Below are 26,995 nucleotides of genomic sequence, written 5' to 3' on the forward strand. Positions count from 1 at the left end.
CCGTCTATTGGACTGCAATTGGAGAACGTGTGGGGAGCAATCCTCTATTCTCTGCTAGTGATATGCTTGAGTAACTATGGGATGGATTCAGCCATTGGGAACAAGAGACACCCCTCCTCCCTCTTCTCCCACTTCCTCTCCCTCTCTCTGCACACACATGCAGACTCCGACTCTTCAGCACCTCGCGCCGACGCCTCTTTCTAAATTAAACGGCAAATTTTCTGATTCCAGGAGAGTGGTTTCAGCGAAGCGGGGCCAGTGTGTGCGCGCAGAGAGAAAGAGAAAGAGAGAGAGAGAGAGAGAGAGAGAGGGGAGCTCCAGCAGGAAGGCGAGGTGGACTGAGGGAGTGAGGGAGGAGGAGCAGGAGTAGAGGAGGTTGTTTGCTGAAAACAGCAGGGGCCAGGTCTAGTGAAAAATGTCAGGTCAAATTGTTCTTGACAGTGTTAATATCTGCACCTCATAGCCATAATTACATGTAAATAAATAGTGAAATAGCTCTCAGCTGGAGACTGAGAGGGGAAAGCTGCTGCATGTGACAACCAGCTGAGGACCCTCCAACCTCCATGTTTTCTCATCGTATTGTCAGGAAGGGGAGACGAAGAGAGACAATTCAAATGAAGCTCAATGTCAATAACGACGCTCCTGGGCTTGTTTCGTTTTTATTTCTTATTTCTGTGCTGAAAACACAGAGATGAACCAATGAGAGACAGAGACAGAAGGGGAGAAGCGACAGAATGGCTGAGAGACAAAGTCGGAGACTATTAATCACAGCTATGCACCTGTCAGAGTGGCATCTGGAACTAACAGGAACCACATGCAGCCGGACAACATCCCAAACGTTGGCTGCTCACTGCAGGTTCCTACCCAGCTGCCCCAGACCTGCTGCATCCCGACCCCAATCACTCAACAGTTTCCCTCCATTATCATTATTATCATAATTATTATTATCAGAGATGCATAAGTCCATCGACTAGAAAGAGTAATCAAAAAATCTGATTTTTGGATCAAAAGTAAGAACACCCACTAATTTCTGTCCATCAGAAATAGCTTTTTTAAAGTTTCTAACATTATAAAATGGTTAGGGCAGATGTTTGAGGTAATAAATGATAATGCTGTAGTTCCTTCATTTTCTGTTGAACTCAAATACTGCCTATATCCAGGAACCTGTCGTTTATATATGTTTTCTCTTTTATGTGTTTTGGTCCTTAGGAATGAAAATGAGTGGAAATGTCTGGCTTCAAAGTGCACCAGAAATTGGTATCGGTCAGGAAAAGCCTGATCAGTGCATTTTTATTTCTTACTAATAAAAAGCTTCAAAACCAAGAACACATCAACCAACAGCTTGCACACTGAAGCATTTTTAATGTAATTTAATAAACATCAGTTCACATTTTGGGAGCCATATATGGTACTGATCTTAATAGTCTTTTTGAGTTAAAATCTCTGAAAAAGAATGTGCAGCATTTTTTTCTTTTGTCCATCATATTGCTTAGAATGACAAACTGAAATCGTTTGAAATCAGAATCGGCAGATCACAGAATAGAGAAAATGATTCTCTATTCTGAACAGAAACGGAAACAATTTACAGCCAGAAAAGGTCTGTGGGTGCATTTAGAACTGTTTTTTTCCATTCCAAGATTGCATCAAAACGATAACGGATATTTGTTTTCTCTTTTAATGGGGGTCTGTAAAAAAGAAACATTAAAATAAGTTAAAATCAAAGATGGCAGATCACAGTCGAAAGAAAGCTGGGAATATGAAAGGAAAAGCTTTATTTATGTCTCCAATTATTTTTCCTATTCAATAAATGCATCAAAACTAAGAACAAATTATAATTTTCATCTTAAATGCATTCAACAGCAACATTTATTTCATATTTATTTCTCTTTAAATCAGAGAAAGTTCAGGGGCAAATGCTTTGTATAATATCACAATTTCCTTAGTTTCTGTTGGATTCAAAACTATGAGCTATATATCAAAGAAAATGAAACACAGTTTTTCTTTAATGTGTTATTCTCAGAAGAAAAAAAATGGGTTCAAATTGGAAGACAGGCTTCAGAGAAAAATGGGAATAGATATCGGCCACGAGAAGTCTGATCGGTGCATCTCTTCTTACTATTATTATGCAGAGTGTGTAAGGCCTGGATATCTCCACTATGTATCCCTGTGTGTAATAAGTGGTTTTAGATACGATCGGCGTCTGTGTGCGTCTCTACTTTAATAAAAGCAGTTGCACTCTCCACCTCATAGGCATCTCAGCTGCGTGGGACACACCGCATGTGAATCAGCCTCAGTCATTTTCCTCCTTAAATCCCCATCTTCCAGGATTTACTGAAATTCATATTGGCTGCCTCTGCAAGATAAATGTAAATCACATTCCCTTATATTTACTATTTATCAGGATGCAGCAGCTCACTTTCAGCGGGAAATATCTCTCACCCGCACACAAACACCCTTGCATTTAAATAGCATTTTTATTGTCCGCTGTAGCCTTTCATCTGGGCGCGGGGAGAAGAGCTGCCTCTCCAGGGGAGAGAGCTGGAGAGCAAGGAGAGGAAGGCGGGGAGAGGAGAGGGAACGCGGAGCACCATTGGCAAGGAAGGCATAGCTGGATGACAGAACGCCAAGTGGAGGGGAAGCAAGGTTGGTAGGTGAGAAAAATAGATTATGAATGCACCAAGCGCCAAGTAGAAATATTTTGGAATGAACATGAAAATGGCAGCGCTCAGGCTGCTCCTGAGACTCAAAAGATGGAGCAACAAATGGCTCAGGTGCAGCAGCGCTGCTACAGAAGAACCACAATGAAAGCTTTAATAGTGAGAAGCGGAATTATCAATCAACAACTTGCAAGTGGCAAATGCAAACCAATCGTGCAACAGAGCTGCGCTTCATGAAAAAGGAACATACGGTGGAAATATTTCCCCTGAGTTCGAAAGTGTTGCGAAACAGCAGCTAAAAAACACTAATAATCTGTTCAGAAACAGTATAGCCAGTGGATATGATTTGCAGCCCCTGGATTTTCTTGGCAACTGCCGACAGCAGGTCTGTTTTTTTAAAGCCTCTTACATCTTTTTTTATACTTGCCAAATTGAAACAGTATTTGTTTTAATGGGAGTTCTAATTAACCAGTATGTATTCCCCCACTTGCTCCGCGAGTGGCTGAGCTGTGAATGCAGGCTATGTGCTCATCCCCTTTGATTTGTTGTCAGTGGAGGCTGCCAGCTGACACAGTGCCCGGTGAGAGGCTTAATGCCCAAGTTTTAATAATGTGGGGGACTACATGAATCTCCCCCTCTCATTGGTATTCAGGTGCAGGATGTCTTGTTAGAAGTCAGGGAGGGAGGCGGAATGAAGCCAGAGCCCCGGATTGTTCTGTACATTCACCCCCTCCCTCCCTCCCTCCCCACACTCCTTTTTTTTTTTTTTTGGCAACAGCAGAGCTAGCTTCTTAAAAATAATTCATCCCATTTTTAAAAGAAGCGCCTGCACTAGCTAATGGAAGAGCTGCAGCACAGTTTGGAGTCTCCCCTGGCTTATCTCGCTCAGACAGTTGTGGGGAGTCGCTGGTGAGCATGGTGTCAGCGTGCGTGGTACGGTGCAGCGCCGCGCGGGCAGGCAGGCCTGGGGACACAGATCAAAGGGAGGCAGGGGTGAGAGCCGCTCTGCCTCTGATCCCGTGTACATGTGTGCGTGCGTGTGCGTGTTTGTGTGTGTGTGTAGGCCCGGCCCACTCACACAGCCCAAAGGCCCTCCTCACACACATACACATCCTTGTCATTCCAAAACACACAACAGTTTCACAAAACTGCAAAACAGGAAAGAAAAGTTTCTCATAAAACTTTGTGAACTTCCTTTATCGGAATATCCACCGTACCTATCGAGTTAGCAGCTTCTCTCTTGCTCCATCATGCCTCTTTACAGGGAGAGAGGATAGCTGTGAACACCCCTCCATGGCATGCACTTTCCATTCTGCCACTGATGGCTGGTTATTGTGGCTCCTGCATGTTGTACACACGTCTTGGAGTGGTGCTACCAGCTCTTCTTGCAGTTGATTTTCTTTACATGTGGACAGATCAGAGATTTGGTGGCCAATTTCTAATCACCGGTTGTGTCTGACCGTTTTTATCTGCCAGTTTAGACAGTTATGATTTCAGCATTAATTGAAGCCCTAATAATATTAACAACAAAATGCTCGGTGTAACACTAAACGTATATTTTCAAGAAATGTACAAAGCTTTCTTTCCTCGCATCACTTAAAAATACCACTACAAAAAAATCCACCAGATTCTGAGAGGGAGAGATCTGTAATAAAATAAAACTCAACTTTAGTGAATTATAGGTTGCCTACTGGTCACTTTGTACTTTTGCAGTTTTGGTTGAGAGGTAACTGAGTGGTTTTGCTTATGTATTTGAAAATACTTGAAAATATACAAATACCACGACAATTTCACAGGACAATAAAAGGATAACAGGATACACATGTGAAACTGTCCTTTACATCCTGTATTAGCGCTTAGCATGATTAGCATTATTAGCATGTCAGAATCACAATATGTAAACTGTTGGTGCCCCCTGTAGAGTTAGTCAGTGAGATTTCCAAAAGATTGCCAACGTTTTCTAATCTGGAAAATTCTTTCTAGCCACAGAAAGTATTGGACTTTTTAAGATTATAAGCAGCCTGACACGTCTCTGTACAAAATAATATTTCCATTGTAGAAGGATTTGAGTCTTCTTCCTGGCTTGAAGGTTGTTGACATCAGTATATCAGTAAAGTGGAGGAAAGTTGTGCTTACAGATTGGAATAAAAGACTTGATTTTCAGTTTCTAACAAATCTATGACTGATCTGAGCTGGTCAAGATGAAAATCATCCGATTCCAAACACCCACCAACTACTCTGTAGTTTTTTTCCTCTTTTATCATGTGTTCCTATCATGCAGTAATTTATGTTTAGAATAGATGCTAAAGCAACAACAATTTGACAAGCATCAAATTTTCCAACAATTACAATTGTTGGAAATCACGTTTTTCTAGCAAAATGAGTAAAACCTGTTCAATTTCAGCTTTTTTCTCTCATTTTTAAATAAATCAAAGCTTCATAGTGTCAGTCACAGAGAGCACATAGTCTCTGACCTTTGTGTTCAGCTGAGCATGGCTGAAAAATACAGGGATGCCCGTCCTTCATGCCCCTGCTTTCTCCTTTTTCCAACACCTGCTGAGCCGCTAAATGAAACAAGACCAACAACAAAACACACTTCTGGTTTCATACCTTTCGCCCAGCCAGGCACAGCTTTGCTCTCACGATCCTTTAATATACTACCACCACCCGACCCCCACCCACGACCCCCGCCCCGCCCTCAACCAGCCAAACATGTTGTATACCCCACAATGACAGTGGCCGGTATGGAGTGTGGATAGCTTTTCTCCCACCGCCTGTAATGGGCAAAAATGTGTGCTGTCGGGAAGGGTCATGGAATTGGGATGGACGCGGGCTCCTGTCGGGTCTGCCCAACGCTGCAGGATTCCATTACAGATTTGGCACCTCGCGACCGCAGCCCATTTACTTCGAATCACAGAATTTTTGTCAATCTTTACAGCAACTGCAAGGCCATCAGTGCCAGACACTTGAAGGAATGGCCTGCACATACCAATGCACAAGCATATCTCCTGCAAATAGACTTTGTCTGCAACTTACAATATCAGTTTCTCATTTCCACCCCTCCCCACCAATACACAAAGGGAGAAAAAAATAAATGGGTTTACAATAAAAATGTAGCTACTTCTGCTTTATGATTGACATTAGGTAAGAGAAAAAAATGGCATACAGTCAACCTTTTTATTGGGTTTATTGTTTGGGTTTTCAGTGTTTTGCTTTGTGGAGAGAGGAGGTCTGTCCAGCACAGCAGGAAGCTGCACCAGTGAGCGAACTCTGATTTTGCTATCAGCGGGAGCATCCATCTCCATGCTGGGACACTGATAGGAATGCCACACAGCAATCTGGATGCATTCAAATCATTTCACCTCAGTGAAGCACAAACATCATGCAGGAAAATGTGGAAAAAAAACCTTGAACTTTGAGATATTTAAATAAACTTCCAGAAAGAAAAAGAAACACAAATAAAGCGCATGTCAGTTGGCGCCTCTATCAATCACTTCTGATTGAGTAATTGAAAACGAAAAATCCGCTCTCTACAGCTGCCCAAATGCTCACGTCCTAATCCCCACTGTGACAGGAAATGTTTAATATCCCAACACATTCTTCCACCGCTCTGACGGGAGGGAGAGGAAAGCGACAGTGCACCCCATGCCAGCATTAGAGAGACCCATTAATAATAATAATAAAAAAAGGGCTCCATGTTCCTGGTGTTTTTCTGCAGGTTTGCAGTGAGAGCATTAGCAGTTAAAACCCCTGTGCCACGATTAACAATCAAACACGCTGTGAGCCTCCATGTTATCCTCCGTCGCTCCAGCAGGAGAGAAAATCTCTTTTTTGTCACAAAATCCTTAATTCTTTCTTCTCTGAAGAAAGAGGGTAATACCAAGAATGTTTCCAATCTGCTTTGAGAAATATTTGAAGGAAGGAGAAAAAAAAAACTCCCCAATAAAACATGTGTGAACGACGGGGTAATTGTGGACAAATGCAGCATTGAAATTCATTTTCAACTCTTTACACACCATTTCAATCTTATTTTCTGCCTGTTAACCACATCTTGTTGGTGAGGGTGGGCAAGACTGGCCAGTGTTGATGGGTAATTGTGCATAATTCACTCCGTACACACGATTTGCATCAATACAAATCATTTTTCATTCTGTGCTACTTAAAGCTCAATCCTTACAAGAGGCAGTCGCATTTAAACGCTCATTAATGGAAGTGTCTAAAAGATGTTAACAACTAAAACCAAATGCTTTTCAGAAAACAACACACATAAATCTTTACTTTAAGGTCCAAGAAGTGGACAGAGTTGAATTTAGGTTCACTCTGCATATAAAGATGCCTGAAAATCATGCAGCACAAGACACAAGCGAAAAAAAATAAAAATCACACAAGGCACTGGAGTCTTCGAGCTGCAGACAATTACGTGAAGAAGATTATGGGTCCACATTTATAAGCTTTAGCTAATTATTTCATCTGCATGTGCTCTCTCTGCGCGGTGCAGGATTTAGATGTCCCAGGAAAGTAGAAAACCGCTGTTTGGAGCAGCTTGAGCACTTCTGGTTGCTATCAAGATGAATTTTAATTTGTTGATGTTAATCCAATTGTTTTACAAATGTAGCAATTTGGAGTAGCTAAAATAAATCCAGGGCTTTGGAAAGGCGAACATAAAAGCCCACACTGGCAGTTATTTTCGCTGAACATGCTGTTTCTGAATCTTAATTTCAGTGAAAAAAAAATGCAATTACATATCCTTAGCTGAGAGAGGAGGAGGAAAGCCGTGGAATAAAGAATGTTATCAACACCTATGAGAGAAGAAGACGTGGCATGAGGCCTTATAGGGCTGCTGGGTCTGACCTGTGGGGAGAGCCCGTTGCCAACAGGGTTCATGTGGTTGCTGGAGGCGGATGGGCTCATGAATGTATCGGAGTAGCTGGAGAAGCTGTGTCGATTGGACGACAGGCCGTACGCAGAGCTGCTGTCGGCGCTCAGACCACCCTGGTGCATGGAAGACGGCGGCAGAGGCTGTGGTCTGTGCAATGTGCTGCTGCCCTCTGACATAAACAAAGAACATACACAACATTAATGTTCTGCACCGCAACAACAGGAATCTTTACGACAAAAGGCTCCAATTGAAGTGTAGAGTGGATTTTATTCACCCTCCTATACTCTGATACCTCTAATTAAATTTCAATACTTTAATAAAAAGCTGCTTGAATTTGATATTGACATAAGAACAACTGTTCTGATGGCCTCAGGAGTTGTTGGGGAACATTAGTGAACACAGCTGAGGACCTAAACTACTTACAGCTCAGAGAGGGAGAAAGTTATTGAGAAGTTAAGTTAGGTCATACATATTTATCTTAAGCCTACCAAGAAACTTGTGTCCACTAAGAACTAGCGTCTAGCATTTTGGGTAAGAAGAGCATTTATCAAAGAGGCAACCTGACAGAATAACAAATGGTAAAAGGGTTTCCAAAAACTGGCATTCATGGACCAGTAGTAAAAATAAAGTCATTGTTGAAACAAAGCTCTTACAGGTGATGCTTAAAGTGTGCCACAAGTCATGCAGGATACATAGTAAACGTCTAGAAGAAGGTTATCTGGTCAGGTGGAACCAAAACAAAAACTATCTCCACCCTGAAACGTGATGGAGGGGATGTTTTGAGGAGGATAACATGGTGAATGTAGCTTAACACAGGACAACTCTGGAAGTAAACCTCTTTGATGCTGCCTATGCAGAACACTGACCAGAATGATGAGCTACAATGGGAACAGGTTATATGAAATGCTAGGAAGTCCTAGTCAAAGTCCAGACATCAATACAATTGAGAAACTGTGGCAAGACTTGAAAAGTGCTGCTTACAGACGCTCTATCCAGTCTGACTGACTTGAGCTTATTTAGAAGAGACACAAAACCTCCAGCTTTAATTATAGCTAAAGATGATTCTAGGAAGAGGACCCCCAAAGGCTAAATAAAAATACATTTCATTTTTCTATTTGCAAAACATTTTAAAAACAACATATCAGTGTCCTTCCTCTTCACAATTATCTGTTACTTTGGTGGTTTGGTAATGGCGGTCAGAAGGTTTGGTGGTGCTGACTGTCATCTTTTTTCAGGGCAGCTATAATGTAGCTTTCCACAATCAGCGTGTGAATGTGTGTGTGAATCACTAAATGTAGTGTGAAGCGCTTTGTAGTCCACTCAAGTGCTATACAAATACAGGCCATTTCCATTTAATTTGTGCTGGTAAATCACATAAAATCCTAATAAAATACACTAAATCCTGTGATCGTTGAAAGCATCTGACAGGCGTTTCCTGAATCATCTTTCGAAAGCAAATTTCTTAGTAAAAAGTGTAAAGCTTCCATGTGACCCTTGCTTGTAATGTAAGACTTGTTTCTTTCTCACTGTGACAAAGATGTGATTAGAAAGATAACAAGCTGCTGCATGCTTCTTATGTGCAGCACATGATTCGTGCAACTTTATTAACATGTACATGAAAAATGGATGGCATACCACAAATAAATAGTACTAATGGAATATTTAGCAAAATTGAGTTAAAACCACCGGACAGAGCATTCTGTATGTTGGGCTGCGTCAGATTTACCCTGTGATAGCGTGGTGCTGGGGTAGCTGGTCTCCGGCAGCTGGTAGGTGGGTAAAGTTGGCATCCCCGTGGGCGGGAAACCGCCGGGAAGCAGGTGGTTGAAGGCTGCTAGCTGATTGGCGCCGGCCTGCTTGCGCCACCGAGCCCGTCTGTTGCTAAACCACACCTGCAAGTTGGATAAAAACACATCATTCCAAAAAGTAGCTTCAGTTTCTCTTTAGTGTGTGTTAGCTTGACCTCTAAGAGGGAGTTCTGCCACCTGTGATTAATCTGGTGAGAACAGTGGCACTGCTGCTGTTAGCTGACAGTCTGCAGCCCTTCTTGGGAGCTCAGTGGCCTATATGTGTTGTTCTTAAGTGGTTGTGATCTGTGTAAACAGGCAGCTCTAAGCTTCCTTCAGAGGGAAGAAGTCACTGAAAGGTCAGAGGCAGGCCATTAGTCTGCATCACACCCCTCTAGTAAGCTTGAAAAGCTAAAAGACATTTTGGTAAATGATGATGTTTTTCAGGATATAACTGTAAGGCGTATTTTTTGTTGTTTATTAAGTTGCAAGGTATATTTTAGGAGTAAAAAAAAAAAAAAATTCAAGTAGAGCGGTAACAAAATGAGCAGCATTACCATGTCACTTCTCTGAAAGAAAGGGGAAGAAAATAGGGAGTCTTTAGAATGGCAAAGATTTACACATTTTAAAAAGGCTTCTGCTTCAACAAAACATGAATATAATCAGGCGCCTTTTGAAAAGAGCCAGCAACCTGTTCCATTTAGCCAAGACAAGGCTCGGGCTTCGCTGTGTGCTTGGGGTTGAAGGACATTGATCTATGCCTCGCACAGGCAATTCATCAGAGTTTAATACACTGTCAGCGCAGTTCATCTACTGTTGTGTTTCAAACGGCCAGCGCTATTGTGAGAGCACATGAAAGAGGGGGACAAAAGGCCCTCCGTACGCCAGCGAGAACAGTGGACACAAAGAGGGGGCGTCCCTTTTAAACAGGTCTTAAAGAGGGACACTTTCAAGGCGACTTACACAGAGACGTACTCTGCATTTTGAGGGCCCGCCTCTTTTTTGTGTGCACAAACATACATATAAACTCGTATGGGCCTACAAGGGATCTCAGCCTTGCAGAGATCTTAATTCGAATGTGGTTCTTTTTCTACACAGTTGTTTCTTCCACAAAGACTTCTTTGCTTTTAACTCAGTTTGCAAGGGAGGAAATAAGATACAACAGGCAGCGACTGTGTCAGCTTTCAGAAAAGGACAAATCTTGGGGTGTACAAGTGGAAAACCAACAGGAAATCTTTATCTAAAGCGCGACTGCTTCTAAAGGCTGAGTCTGAATCTCTTCAGTCGGCTATTACAAAACAAACGTGAGGTGTAGCTCGGGGAAATTTTTCCTATTGGGATGTAGTGGAGCGTGCTCTGAGGTTTGAACTGAGCACCGACTGGGCCAGACAAGCAGCTGCCTGGCTCAAGGGAGGGAGGGGGCGCACGGTTGGGGGCAGGGGTAGTGGGAGGTGCACCCCCTTCCCTCCACACACTCCCGATCACCCCACCCGGCAGTGCCACTTCACCTTCGACCTCATCCACTCACAACACTCCTTCTTTCATGCTCACTTTAACTTCCTTCCTTCTTTTGTCATCCAAGCTCAGGAAGCCGGTGCTTCATCATGGCGGACACAAAAACACCTGAATGTTAAAGTTAAGTTTCTCTTTCACTACTTTCTTTAACTCACTGTTTCCATTTTCAGTTTCGGCTTCACCTTAAAAGATTTATTCAGCCATATGCTGTGTTTGTTTTGATATCCTGCTAAGTTGTACTTTTACTTCCTTCTTCTGTATCTATATTTGGTTTGGATTTTTTTTTTTTACAAAACAATATATTTATTTAGTGAAAACAAATATATGCACACATTTCACTCTCTGACCAAGACTAGAAGAATGTGCCTACTCTATGACTTTAAATGAATTGATCATTTTATTCCACAGAAGATTTTGGGAACATCAAGACATGCATTGTTTATGAAGTTATCTGATGAAGGAGATGTTCATTTAGATGCATGTCAATAGATGTCAAAGTAGTCATTGGAGTGCCTTATATTACAGCATAGAGCTCAGTAAGCTTTTGAAATGATCTATAACAAATTCATGATCAGGCACAACATGTAGAGTGTTACATTTTGAATGCAAACTCATATTCTCTCTTAGACCTTGAACTAGATGCCTGTGTCCATACTGAAATATATAATTTCTAGTGTCTGGACTTGTTTCTTCTTTGAAGCTTAACCGATATGATTTGTTTTAAGTAGAAACTAATTTGTCCTGATGAATTTTCAAATTTATCCTCTGTGTGTGATCTAGGAAACACACTGATCAGAATCAAAAGGTGGAAATACGAGTCAGCTTATCTCACAAGATTACATCATGTACTTGTTACATCTCAGTTCTGAGTCAAAGTAAGGAACCCAGACAGAAGTTACAAAACAGTCTTAGAAGGAGTCTTCCTTGCTATTGTTTTTTTTAGGGTTGGTGGTGGTCAAGCTGATGGACAACAGGTAAACTCCTGTGGAGTTAAGACCTCCTTTTTTCTTTGTCAAATTTCTCCTTTAGACTTGTTAAAGAACTCCAGTTATGCAGAGAACCTGTATGTTTAACTTTTAAAGAGGAAAAGTGCTAACAATTTTTTATATATTTAGACTTTATGAGCTGTTATTACTCTGAATACTCATTCTTGAATAATTCATTTGACTTTCTCTTTAAGTAGTCACCAGATTTAACATTTTTGGGTGTTTTATGTTTAGTTGATACTGTAACTTAGAAACTATTTTTTTCCCCATAAAATATCTAAATCTCATTTATGTCCGGATGAAATTCGGCAATAAGATGGTTCCCTAATGAAGATAAATATTCACACCTTAGCATTTCTTTTTAACATTTCTTCAGGCTAATAATTTTATACACACATGTAGCTCAATAAAAACATTATCCATTACTGCAAATGGTTTGCTTTAGGGTGCAAAAGTGAAGTAGGAAGCGATATCATTGCAACATTACTTTGAAAAAAGACCTAGTGTAACACCTCTGTCGAGTAAGGATGCACAGACAGGACATGCAGTGCATCCAGTCTAATATAAGGAGGAAAAGAGGGAACCATAAGGCACAAAGTGGCTTTCTCCAACAGTCATCAGACTCTTAGCACAAACAGGGATAAACAAGCACTTGAGTGGGGCTGCACATGTGCCCATACCCTATCACCAGCATGCATATATTACCAGCCCAGTCTTCTTGTACATGCACACATCGACTCTAGCACAGACTACGACACACAGCCCGAAGCTGAGGATTTGAGGCTGTGTGCTCTGGAACCTGATCACAAAGTCACCTTGGAACAGAAATTCTCCTCGACTCTCCCCAATCCGGTTTAATTCTCTGCAGAAACACAGACAGCTGCAGAGCTTCTTCATTGTTACCCTCGTTTACCTATGAGTGCGTGGCCTGAATTCACTCACAGAATACACTTCTGTCTCATTTTCACTGACTATAAGGTCTCCCAGTATATAGGGCACGTGGACAGGTCTGTATTGTTGGATTGTGGTGGAGAACGTTATTTAGACCCATTAAGGTTAAAGGGACATCATCAAGTGTCAAGTTTAACCCGGGAAGGAAGAACAAAGAATAAAGCAGAACAATTAAGCTGCAGCTGTGAATCAGGAAAAGTGTGTGCAAAAGTGTTTCTCTTCCAGAGATATTATGGCTCTCTTGGTTTCTTCAAGCAATGTTTAAAACCTAGAGAGCCAATTTTTCCTCTAAGTAACATCTACAGTCACAACATGACCCATCAAAAACAGAGAGCTTATTGATTTCATGAATGCCATCCATCCATCCATTTTCTAACACCCTTGTCCATAGTCGGGTCGGGAGGTGCTGGTGTCCATCTCCAGCTAATGTTCTGGGCGAGAGGCGGGGTTATCCTGGACAGATCGCCAGTCTGTCGCAGGGCAACACAGAGACAGACGGGACAAACAACCATGCGCACACACACACTCCTAGGGAGAATTTAGAGAGACCAATTAGCCTCATGTTTTTGGACTGTGCTGGGAATCGAACCCAGAACCTTCTTGCTGCAAGGCAACAATTCTACCAACTGTGCCACTGTGCAGCCCCAATTCAAAAAACAAATTTATTCCAAATATTTTTTTCACCAATGTTGTCACTGTTGTGAAAAAGCACTATTATTTTGTCTTTCTCATTTCTTATAGGTTAAAAGCCACTGTGGACCACCAAAGAGCCACAACATGTGGCTCACATGCTGAGTGTTGGAGATCTCTGGTTTAGTTGGACTCCTTCCAGTTTCACAGTTTAGTTTCACTTCACAGATATGAACTTGTTCGTGTCGGTCTGTCACATAAAATTCTTGGAGTTTTGTGGTTTTAACCTGAAGTTCAAGAGGTATAAATAGTTTTGCAAGGCAGGGTGTATGCAAACCTTAAGCCTACAATCTGATAGAATGTAAAATATTAAATGCAGTGATGAAATCTGAGTCTGTGGTTTCTGGTACACTCCACATTGCTTCATCTCTGTTAATCTTCCTTTCCGTGTTAGTCAAAAGAACTGATTTTGAGCGATTAAATTCCTTTTTATCCTGGCTGATCAATGATAGTGGGCACTCATGCCAACATTGTAAAGCCATGACAGTGCACCACAGAGACCAAAAAATAAAAAATCCACTATGTGTTGCTTCTCTTAAACAGGATCATTTACATTTGAGAATTGCCTGTTTACACAATCCTCCATGAATTCTTTTCCCAAAGACAAGTCTTGAATATGTGACGCCTTTCAAGAGCCAATTTGCAACATTCGGCAGATGAATACCAGGAGCCGACAGATAATGACAAAACAAAATGTGCTGCTGACTTCATACCCATAAAAACGCAGAAGAGGTGATGCAACTGGCTTCAACAACACACCAAATCCTCTTCTGCCTCATACCACGCAATACCCCCCCCCCTTTACCCATGCCTCACACGTCCTCCTCCTCTTTCCCTTTCCTCTTTCTTCCCCTCTGATTCCCTCCCTGCTTGCCTTCCAGACTGGCACTATGCTAATTAAAGTAGCTAGGAGTGTGAATTTGTGAGGAGAGTGGGATTAGCTTGATAAGTATCAGGAGTACAGAAGCACTGTACCAAAGTCATTTAAATTCTAATAATAAGAAAGTGTTAGAACATTCACTCTGATGCATTGCAACAATTTCCTCCCGACAATCTACACAAATCCTATTTATTCCTTTATGAGAAGTAAACCCGCACTGGCGGGAATACAGTTGCCTGTTGGGTTTGGTTGCTACCACTCGGCGCTATTGGGATTTTTTTCCTTCACAGTACTGAAACTTGACTGATAGCACAACCATGAGGAAATATAAACATGGAATACCTTACATTTCCACTAACCTGCTTAAAACCACCTGCATGAGGCTAAACTCAGCTTTAAATGTATTTTACACCCAGCTAAAGATGCTAGCACACAGCCACTTATAGGTCTTTTCTGTGTGCTCTCATTCAGAGCAGCGCAAGCCACAGATAAAGAAAGAAACTTTTTACCAAATTGATTTGCATGCTTCATAAAAAGCAGTGCTTATGCCTTATTAGATTCCACTAACTATAATAGCTACACGGAGGATGTTTATTGGTAATGAAAGAGGACCTATGTGACAGATTTGGTAAAGCGAGCCGGCAGCAGCATGCTGAGATGATGAGCTCCGGTCGAGAAGCAGGAGTCTGTCTCTTAAAAACTTCAGCCTAAATGGGAGGGAAATGCAATTTGCCTCATGTGTAAGAGCTGATTTACAGCGACCTGCTGTCCATTGCCTGCACATCTCTCCCCCTGCGCGATGCTTCCCCACCTGATCCACCACTCAGCAGCACTCTTGTGAAATGGCTTTGTTGCCTGCTCTTGTTAAAACTGAGGGGTTATCAGATGGAAAGTAGCAGAGCACACTGCAATCGCGGTGGATACAGAAAAGGTAGACTTGGCAGCGTCCCCTCCTACAGAGACAGTCTGGAACTAATTGCTGAGAGATATGGATCACATCCCACAATTTGTCAGCCGGGGTGATAAAACCATTGCACGGTTTGTGGTGGTAAAGGAGCACCGGGAAGTTCTCTGAAAAGGGGCAGCGGGGCTGATCAAGATAGATGCTGAGAGGGTCTTAAAATGGCAGACGAGGGCAGACGCCAGGCAGTTAGCTCTATTTATGAGTTTGTGTTGTGAGTCAGCGCTAAGCCAAACACTCATCACTCATATGATGATCCAGCTTTTAATTTTACAGCTCTGCTTTGACTGGCGGCCTTGTTTACAGAGGTGTTAGCTTCACAGTTTACCTCTGCACCCATCCCAAAAACTGCTTTCCACATTATTGTCATCTTAAAAGACAAACAGATAACAGCGAACCATGACAGCTCTCACAAATCTGAGGATAAAATATGAGCGTGTGGGACCTCGGCACGGACCTCGGCCCGTAATTTCTCTCTCAGCCTCAAACTGCAGCAAGTTTCTGGATGACATCTGGAAGATGCGTCATTGCAGCTGTGCTGGAGGAGCTTTGCACTCTGGCCAAAGGGTCTCATCTCCTGGCCTATGACAGGCCATTCAGGCACCAATGTAGCAGCCCAGCTGGTGGACATCTTCTCATGTACACTCACATTTCAGTAACAGTCTTTGACTCTATCAGCTGTCCAAAGTGGTAAAAGGAGATGAATATGCATGTGTGTAATTCAGAATCAGTTTTTAAAAGTGGTGATGCATCTGGAGCAAAAGCTAGAAAAAACTATTAGGCTTTTCACAAAGTGATTTGACAATGTGTTCTTTGAAGCATGCAGACTGCGGCACCACTGTTAGCACTATTTATTTTAGCCATCAGTACCCTTTTCTCCATAACCTTCTCAGAAAATTAAGTTTGAGTTGACCTTTTGAGACTTTCAAAGCCTCAAAGAATTAGATTATGAGGAAAACAGCATTAACAAATTACAGCCGCGGCTCAAATTCCTCAGGTTTTCACATGACATCATTTAAGTCGATTATCCAAATGCAAAGAGACAGAAGTAACTCCGGTGGCATTCTACTCCCGTACTTCTCACTCTCTGCTCCACGATTATTTGTGGTTCCATAAACACTCAGGCGTTAATGGAAGAAAGAAATCTTTTAAATGACGTGTCACAGTCCTCAATGATGACTGAAGAACAGAACCAGCCCAAGGATATATACGGTTCTAAATAAAATTAGATTTGTGGATCTTTTATCTGCTATAATGGTACCAGTATAAAAAAAATAAACAATAAAAAAAAAGTTTTTATGAACAACACTATTTGTCAGAAAACAAGCGTTGCACACTCTAATCCAGTGTTGTATAGTAACGAAGTAAAAATACTTCACTACTTTACTTAAGTATATTTTGGAGTACTTCATACTTTCCTGGAGTATGAAAATTTTTGATGACTTTCACTTTTACTTCACTACATTTCCGAACTTAATTGCGTACTTTTACTCCGATACATTTTCAATGTGTGGTTTAGTTACTCGTTACAAAAAAGCGAGAGAGAGAAACGAAGTGTTTTGATCCCACCTACTGATTAGCAAGTAGCAAGCAGGCTACCGAACAAAGTCGGTAGAACTACTTGCCTGGGCTTGTTCATCACCTCCAATAGGATACACCTGTTTCGCTTCTCCCATTAAACACAACGCAAGTCTCGCAATCAGGAACAGCCACATGGAGGAGGAGACGGAGACCACAACGACTGCAACTACGTCGGACACGGCTCCAGGGGAACCACCAGCTGGTGATAGGGTGACCAGACGTCCTCTTTTTCCCGGACATGTCCTACTTTTCAGACCTAAAAAGATGTCCGGGGGGAATTTAAAAATTGTCCGGGATTTTGGTCAATTGCCTCAAAACACATTACATAGCTTACAGTGCATTGTAGGGCACTGCGCACGGCGCTGCGTGTCACGTAATCCCTGAGCCGCGTCAGTGGGCAGCACCCCCCCCCCCCCCCCCCGCTCCAAAGTTTTCTGGGTTTTTTTTTTTTTTTTTGCATAATGACCAGTTGTGTGCACCACCTATTGACTGATTCACTGATTTGTGAAGTAGAGTAATCGTAACAGCTCTTTTTCTTCATGTTGGCCGCATTTTCTGTACTATTTATTTTTCTCATTTTCAGCACTGACCTTACTTGAAGGGAAAACTTGAGGCTTACAAAAACTTTGTATTTTCTGTCCTGGAGGGTTTACTAAGAAGCTGGTTCAGTTGTAAAGCAGGTTAAGTTAACCTTGTGCTATAGGTAAAGCACCTAATTTTCTTAACTAAATGATGCCTGCAGGTATATCTATTAGCAGGTTTAATTTTGCCTGCACTTGGTTGTGTACATTATTTTAAGTGTATTTGACAAGTTTACCAAAATATAAAAAATGTCATTCAAACTGCATTTGCTTTGTTTTACTTTTTACTTGTACTTTTCATTACATTACTTGAGTACATCCATTTTTACAGTACTTTCCATACTTAAGTACAAGAAGTTTCAGATACTTTAAGACTTTTACTCAAGTAACATTTCAGTCAGTGACTTCGACTTTTACCAAAGTCGTATTTTGGAGAGGTACTTGTACTTTTACTTGACTCTGAGATTTCAGTACTTTATACAACACTGCTCTAATCATACCTCCTCATAGTAAAACATGGTGGTGGCTGCATCATGTCATTGTGACAGACAAGCAGTTTATGCTGCATTTTACATTTTTGCTAGTAAAAGTGTTAAAACCACCCAAAAATGTTCTACTTTATGTTGTTTGGGACCCTAAGCATATTTTTGAGGCAATCCATCCAACAACAAACCCCACAACTCATATTCCTGTTAATTAATCCTTGTTTACCAACGATTATTCATTATACACATTTAATGTTACAGTTTTAACTAGAGGGAAAGTTAGTCACACAATAGCTAGATGTGTGTTGCTTGACTCACATTCATTTCTTATAATGTTCTTTGTTTCTGTGGCTTTTAGGATCTTCTTCTTCTTCTTCTTTCCTTTTTAAAACCCTGAATCCAGATCAACCAAAATCAAAGCCAACCATTTTTTCTGATGTTGACCAAGTTTTATACCATTTCTCCTTTATATAGGAAGGTCTGCATTCTGAATAAATTAAATCACATTTATCTTGAATGTAGAGCTTCAACTTTTGTTTTCTCCATTGATTTGTCACTTGTACATATAATATTTACACTAGATAACCTGTCTTCTGAGAGTCCTAAGCTTTTGCTTAGTTTTCTTGTGCCGGCTCTAATGAAGAATAATAATTGAATACATTTGTTAAATAAATGATAATATATAAAACAAGAAACAAATTGAGTAAGTCTGCTTCTACTATAGAAATATCATGATTGCTTTAATCCCTGAAGATGAAATGCAAAACTGAAAGGAACTTTTTAAGACAATGTAGGGTAATATTTACATTAAAATCTCAGCTGAAGCTCTTAGTTCTTCAGCACTTGACATACTGCACTCCTTTACTCAGACATACTGGATACCCGTGCATGTTGGGGGGTTTTGAAGATGGACAGTGACATGTGTGGAATCAGTTACCAACTCTGCGTGTTTGTGGTGTGATGAACAGTTAGCATGCGGTGAGGAGTTTGGGCCGTTTCAGAGTGAGTGTGAACCACTGGGGTAAGAGGAGAGGGGTGCCCCAGACTTTTTTTTTCTCCAGCAGTTGATTGATTAATGTTGTTGTCGGGGCATGGAGTCCCCAGAGAGGATGAAGAACTCTGTGTGATATGTGGAGGATTTTACAAGCAGCGGCAAGCTTGAAAGTGGTGGGATGAGATCCTGGCCAAAGGCCGAAATGAGAAATCCATCAGGAATGCATTCCCTTTCGCTCCTCTCCTAGTTTCTGCTCCCTTCCCATCTTTAGAACAACAGCTGTTGCTGTAACTCTACTGTACACATCTTCCTTCAATCTTGCACTAAATTGTGGGGAGTTCAGGCTGTCAGAGTGGCCTCCTTAGTCTATGCCCTAGACTGTAGGGTGTGAAATAAGGAAGTGTTTCTGTCAAACTGCTTCAGCATTAAGGAGAATAGCATGATAAGAAGGAAAACGTGTTCATGATGGATGAATGTATTACACCGTGGAAGTATTCGTACTCCTTAAGACTTTTCACATTCTGTCAGGTTAGAATCACAAATTTTGATACATTTTATTTACAGAGTACAGTATATTTGTAAACTAGAAGGAGGGTAATGTCTGAAACATTTGGGAAGCATTTGTATTCAGCCATCTTTACTTTGACACCCATAAATAAAATCCAGAGTAGCAAATTACCTGAAGAATCAGTGTCTTTTAAACCCAATATGAATACAGCTGTACTATAAAAGCCTCAGAGCTTTTTGAGAGAACATTAATGAATAAAAATAGTCATAACACTGAGAAATACAGTAGATAAGCCAGGGATAATATGTGGAAAGGTTTAATGTACGGTTAGGTTGTAAGTCCCAAGCTTTAAACATATTATAGAGCATTGTGCAATCCATGATATTAAAATAGAAAGACATCTCCAAGTATCCCAAAACTGACAAGCCAGGCATGGAGAGCAATAATCAATGAATCAGCCAATAGGCCCCATGTAACTGTGAAGAAGCTGAAGAGCTCAAACAGCTCCGGTTGGAGATTGACAGGAAATCTAACCTTAATGAAGAAGTAGGAAGAATAAAGCTACTCATGAGTAAAATCTGCAAGAAGTCCCACATGAAGTTTGCCAAAAGCAATGCAGGAGACATAGTGTTCATTTAAAATACTGTAACACCGCACCATCTTACTGAGCAAACTATTGCAATGGTGAAACACGGTGGTGGCAGCATCACCCTGAGTGATTATTTTCCCCTGCAGAAGGAGTGGCTGGTCACAACCTAAATATCAGAACTTTGTTTTGTAAAAAAACTGAATCCATTCCCCCTCACAATGTGCTACTTTGTTGGTTGCTTACATTAAATCCCAGTTAATTATGTTGAAATTTGTGGCTCTAATTTGAACTAAATGTGTAAAAATGTAAGGGGTAAGAACATTATGTTAAAGCAATGTGCAGACTCAAATTATAGAGAAAGGCAAGGCTTTTTCATTGGTGACATTCAGTGTTTCTGCAGCATGTAGTCCTAAAGAGGCGTTGAAAGTTAGTGCACCCTACTCACAAAGACATAGTCCCTGTAAAAGTAAAAGCATGGCTAATCTTTGCTTTGTCTTTGCTTCAGCTAAGGTTAAATTGCATACAGCTCTGTTGGACCTACCTGTACTCTGGCTTCTGTGAGTTTTGTCCTCTGAGCCAGCTCTTCTCGGGTGTAGATGTCAGGGTAATGCGTTCTCTCAAAAGCTTTCTCCAGCTCCTCCAGCTGCTCCGCTGTGAAGGTGGTGCGGCTGCGCCTCTGCTTCCTCTTCAGGGGCAAATCTGGCTCCGAATCAACATCCGATCCTTCGTCTGTGCGGTTACCTGAGGTGTAGAGAAACCTAATGAATATCTAGTCCAGAGGACTTTGGGAAAATTAGTTGTTTGTGGAAAAGTAACGTCGTTATCTGCATTCTAAAAGGGCCTCTTTTGTCGTTCGTGATGCAGGGTTTGCATCGGAGAGGATTCAAATGACAGCTACTTTTCTCTCCGTACACAACTGGGAGAATATTATCTTAATCTGTGGATATTTATTTAATATAGAAGAGGCCCTGATATGCAATCCTGCCTGTGAGAGGGGCCCCAGAGGCAGTGGAGGCAGGGAGCTGAGGGGGAGCGGGCTGCCAGTGGGTAGAGGGGTTAATCTGCAGAGGCCACCTTGCTGCTCCTCACCCTGTTTTTCTCTGTCATTGGCCCAGGGCATACTGCTCATACACAGCTCAGCCAAAGTGCATAAAATAGAGCACAATATCGCACCAAAACCATTCAGTCCCATGTGTTTCCACCTGCTGTCACCGAATGAATTAAAGCATATTTTACATTACTTTTTCAGCATTCAACTAAGCTGAATTTTTGCTCGAGGAACACAGATGCAGCACAAAGCTGTACAATCCGGGCCGACAGGGAAATTTTTGACAGTAAATATGCATTACCATTATAACTGAATTTAGAAAATTGCATCATTTTCACCTCCTCTGCATGTCTATTCAAACTACATGGCCCTTTTCATTTCATGTCATAAAATTCTTATTTTCATAATTTCCTCATTGAGACATTGACAAGGCAGAGTGATGTGCCAGTGTTGCTCCAGGCCTAGTTGGATTGCATCATGCTCAGTCCAGAAAGTGTGGGAGAAGGGAAAATAAAGGGAGATGCTGAAGAAGAGGGCGCGTGAAGAGATTTCGGGTTCTGACAGAGGCCCTTTGCCATCCGGCTCCGGTGGAAATGCGCACCTGACTCTGGCTCTTTGTTTCAGCTCACTCCAGTCAAATCTTTCAGTGGACAAAAGAACACTCAGACCTTGCCTCCAAATAACAACTGTGAGAACAAAAGAGCAACAGAGCTGGCGGAGACTCAAGGCCAGCTCCAGAGTTTAATTAAACAAGGAATTATGGGATTATATGGAGACTATCATTACAGGCCACTCCACCAGTCTTCTGCGAACATTTTTTGTCCCCCTGAGCTCGTGCTCGACGATTCCGTGCGGATTACATGTGGCCGCAGGACATGAGGCCGCATTCATTAAATCAATTCTTCAGTCTTATCCTTTTTAATAAAGATTGATTCTTGAAGCACAAGCTCGTAGAACACCCTTGAACATACAAAGTTGAATATGTACATACAGCACATATCCCTTTGTTGGTTTTCATGAGGATGCGAGTATCCATTTGCTCTGTAACTCGCCATGACGACACTTGAGAGCAGCGCCGCGGTCTGCGGATCACTTTGCAAAGTCACCTCCACGTCCCCACGGGGGAGACGCCGGGGTCAGAGTCGACACATGCTCAGTGGGGTTCTGAACAAGACACCACCGTCCTCTCCTCCTCAAATTATCACTTTTCTTTGCCTTTTTCTTTGTTGGAGATGTTCTCACAAACTTTAGCTAGCTAGCTAGTAAACCAACCTCGCAGTTTATCACTGTACAGTTGAAAACACGTACTACATTTGACAATCTTTTTTTCTAATAATCTGACATTGAATCAGAGTAAATATTTAAATTTCTATTTGCTAAATGCAAAAAATAATGAGATAAAAATTTATTCGGAGATTTTTTGTTATTAGTCAGAGTATTGTGCCTTTAAATATTTTGGCAAAGTCCAGCTAATGTCAAGATCAAGGATTTTTAAGATTCTTTCCCACTGAAACCAGTCCCACCAATATGGACAGAAAGGCCACTCAGAAAAGAAGCAGCCATTACTCCAAAAGAAAGAATATAATTTAGACAACTACCTTAATTTTGGAGGAAAAATGGGAAAGCTTGCAAGCCTGAGAACACAATCTCAGCTGTTCAGCACAGGAATAGCAGTATTATGCTGTGTGGGATTGGGTGGTGCACTTCACTAAACAGATCCTGAGAAAAGAAAATATTGAAATCACATGTGAAAAAAGCAAGGAAGTTAAATCTGGAGTGCAACTGAATCCAACAAATGGACAATGAGCCTGAGAACACAGCAAAATTAGTTACAAAGTGAATTAAGTACAAGAAAGTCAGTGTATGAGAGTAGCCATCATAAAGGCTAGATGTTAGTAAATTTATATTTATCTATAAGGAGCTCATTTTTAGCTCCTTATAGCTAAAAAGGATTTTGTGAATGAGGTAGCGTAGAAACCTGGCTAAGCTAAGCTAAGCTACACCAGTACTACCAGGAGGAATGTTCCACATATTGTGAGATATGTCTCAAAATGTCTTTCCAAAATCATACAGTTTAAGAGACAGTTCTACTAAATACTGTAGTCATTCCTGCAAATGTCGGAACAATAAAAAAGTAAAGAAAAAAGATTCTCCAAAGAAATTCTCTCATTATTCTGGCACTTTTCAAATAGAAATAATTTTGCCAATCCCAAATGGTCTAAAAAAAAATAAGGGTTACCTGACTTTTTAATACAGAATATGTAAATATGTGGTTTCAACAGTATCCTGATAGACCTCAGCAGCATATAGCTTGTACTGCTGTTCGTCATTAAGCCTGCAGAGCCAACACATCTGCTGTTGTACATGAACCAGAAGCACAAGGTCAACAGTGCTGCCTGTAATGAGTGAAGGAAAATGGAACACGGCACATGTTGTTGGAGGCCAAATGGGACCTGGACATGATGTAAAACTCATCTGTATGCCGACAAAAATTGACGACAGAAATTATTCCGAAACACATGGCTGCTCTCTCCGCTGATCTAAGAAACGACCCGAGACACACGGACCGGCAAGAAAAGAGAGAGGAAATCACCGCCTTTCAGGCTGCTTCATGCAAAGTAAGAGCTAAATAAATAGACAAAATGGGGCCCTGCAGGACTGATCAGGTCATTTCTTTAACAGTGCAAAAAGGTAAACTCTGATTAGACCTTTGCATAATACAACTGCTGTAATTTCCATTCAAAGGTTCATGAGATATTGGTAAACCACTCATGCCTTGTCTCATTACTTATTGTCCAATTAGAATCTCATTATGCTGCATCCAGTGGGCACGATTAGTGCCGTGTACTCTGCTCCAGGGGCCCTCCAAGGTTTTACCTCAATATTGATTTAAAATTGTGGCCATCATGAATAGGAATTAATCAGGTTTACACTCTGCTTTGTCAAGGTAAAAGCCTGATTAGGCTACAGAAAGAACTCCGGGGGCAGTGAAAGCTCCAAGCCCACATTCCCACATTACAATACATTTCATGGATTTTCCAAAAAACATGATTGTAACACGGAAGTTTGAACTGACCATTTTATATATAAGTATATACAGATCCTCTTCCAAGCTTCACTGAGTATCTTCACAAGTTTTTTTCTGTTGTTTTGGGTTTATTATACATGTTTTGCACCAATAAACATTAATCTCTGGAACACAAGATGGTAGAACCTTCAGGCATTTGTAAATTGTAGCTGGGAATAAACTGGTGTGTGAATCAGTCCAAAATATCAATTATATCAATACCAAGTCGGTGTGAGTATTGCATAATTACCAGAATGATTAGATCGATACTTTAGTTTCAGATTTCATCTTGAAATTGAATTTAATTTTTTAGTTTCTCAATTCTACCCTTCAAACATTATGCTTTGATTTGAATATTTTTTTCCCACTCTGTTTCTTTAAAAAAACAACGCACACAAATTTGTCATCATATAATATAAATATGCTAATAAAATATTTTTAGACACCCATAAAACTTGATTTTGACAAAATAATTCAAAGGAAAAAAACACAAAAATGCCTAAAGGTCAAAAGTTCAATTCTACATCCAACTTAAATAGTAAGTTTGATATAATACTGGTATTAATACCAGTGATGCTTTACTTAGTATCAAACTGATAACAAAATATGTAGTATTTCACACCTCTATAAACTGTAAACTAGACTTGTTAAGTTACACGACTCAAACTTAATTTCCCCATATGACTTGACTAATTTCAGTTTCTTTTATCTCGACTAATTTTTCTTTTTTTGATTGTGATTCTTAAAAATTCAAGAAAAGAAAGAAAATATTTCTCTTGTAATTATTATAAAGGTTGCTTACATTCAATGGGCAGGCAAAGAACCTGTACTGAAATAATACGATTGTTTGACTGACAGGTAACTTTCTTTTTTACAACCTGCAGCAGAAGGCACGGTGACACATTCACCACAGCAAAAAGTTGCACATATCACAATCATTGATCTATGCAAGATACTCGGTATATATGTACAAATCCACGCTTGACAAATGTTGCGTCATGCAATATTGTCATGAAAAATGTTTCATGCTGAAAAAACAACAATAACAACAACAACAAAGAAAGCAGAAAAGAATAGAAAGCACTTTGTTTAGCTTTGGGAAATGTTCCACAGCCTTTTACAGTTGGTTTGAAATATCTTCTAGATGGGAAAAGCTTTTCTTTCTCTCCTTCATTTCCTTTGTGCATTCAAATTTAGGAAAACAACTCGCCTGGTCAGAGTCACAAAGCAGTAAACACAGTAAGCATAGATAATTCTGTTAGGTGTTTTATAAGAGTATTGCAATATTAATAAAAATCAACGAGAATAAAGGTATTTTTACATAAGCTGCTCGAATACAAGGTAAAAAAAAAATCAAAATTTTCATGTACCAATGTAGTGAACCGTGTTTAATTAGTGTGAAAGTACTGAATACTCCAAATGAACTCTGTCGACGTGAAGATGCCCATTAGATCGCTTCACCCTGCTGTGGCTGTGCTTTAATGAGCTTTAATTCTGAACAGACCTTTCAGATAAAACACAGCTCTTCCTCTTGAAAGACTTGAACTGCTAGTTAATAGTTTGAAGGTTGCAGCGAGGTTTAAAGGCTTTTCCTGCCCCTCTTGCTCCTCTCCTGACCTTTCAGACAGACCCCAGACAGATGGGATCCTCATCACACTTTCTTCTTCAAAACCAGTCATCATGTGCATCGTCTGAAACCCCCTTCTCCACCACCACCTCCCTCCAAACCCTCAGACTTCTCTAACTCACCTTTATCCTCCAGGTTTGTGAGCTAATGCTAATTAAATAGACAGCTGTCTATTTAACGTGGCAATTAACCAAGCAATCTGTTAAGCTACAAGTTTATGATGGGTAACAAGAGCAATAAACATAATGTTCCCCAGGCTGGTGAGACACAGACAAATTTGCTAGCAGCTGGTTTGGAAATGGCCTAAAAATATAAAATATATATATATATAGATATGCATATATATCTATATATAGATAGATGCATATCTATCTATATATAGATGTACAGGCTGTCTGTGATTTTGTTTTTCACAAAATCACAGACGGCCTAGAAAAGCCTTGACTGAAGCAATTTCCTTAATTTATATTTAACTTTCTGAACTCTCCGTTTCGCCGGAGTATAAATATAACAACTCAAAGCTTAATTTCTGAGTTATATTGATATAATTCACAATGCAGAGGATGATATACATGTCAAGATGTAAAGCAAAGAGTGGCGTCTTTCTATCACCACATCAACTGTTAGACTCTTGCCTGTAACACAAGATGAATATATGGAAAAGTACCTCATGCCCACTGCTAAATATGGCGGTGGAGGACCTGTGATGCTGTGGGACTCTAAATTTTATTAGAGCATATGAAATCTTTAAACTTTCTCTTAAACAGATATCTGCTGTAAAATTGAGAATGGCTCATCTTTGGCTCATTCAACAGAATATTGATTTAAAAAGTCAGATATACATAGAAATGATTCACCTGACACAAAATGGAGACTCTATGTTAAATGAAACAAATGAGCGTTCTTTTGGAAAAGGGGTGTTATACAAGGCATCGATGGGAGAGAAACAACAATCGGCGATCTCATGGAAAACAATTTTTGTTTGCTTCGCATGAATAAATGTGCTAAAATTAAAGGTCAATTTTTCAGTGAGAAATTGTGTTACTGCAATAAAATATGCATTTATGTTATGGCTTTTTACATATCTTTGTCGGGGGCATGTGGGAGATGACTAATGTGTGCATAAACCAGTTAAGGCATTACTTGTTTTTATTTTATTTTATTTTTTCTCAAAAAGCACTAATGCAAAGATAAAAAAAAAAAATCTTT

General features: G+C 40.6%; 1 protein-coding gene across 2 annotated transcripts in view; it reads right to left on the reverse strand.

The window, feature by feature from the left end:
• Positions 1 to 26,995, reverse strand: part of pax7 (paired box 7) — a 59,593-nt gene that overhangs the window by 12,351 nt on the left and 20,247 nt on the right. For both annotated transcript variants that reach the window (XM_023325307.1, XM_023325306.1), the window contains exons 5-7: positions 20,586 to 20,785; positions 9,263 to 9,428; positions 7,509 to 7,705 (exon numbers count right to left, since the gene is read on the reverse strand). In XM_023325307.1, coding sequence (XP_023181075.1) covers positions 7,509 to 7,705; positions 9,263 to 9,428; positions 20,586 to 20,785 — 563 coding nt within the window. The remainder of the gene's footprint in view (positions 1 to 7,508; positions 7,706 to 9,262; positions 9,429 to 20,585; positions 20,786 to 26,995) is intronic.

The sequence above is a fragment of the Xiphophorus maculatus genome, chromosome 20 (genome assembly GCF_002775205.1).
Source record: "Xiphophorus maculatus strain JP 163 A chromosome 20, X_maculatus-5.0-male, whole genome shotgun sequence".
NCBI lineage: Eukaryota > Metazoa > Chordata > Actinopteri > Cyprinodontiformes > Poeciliidae > Xiphophorus > Xiphophorus maculatus.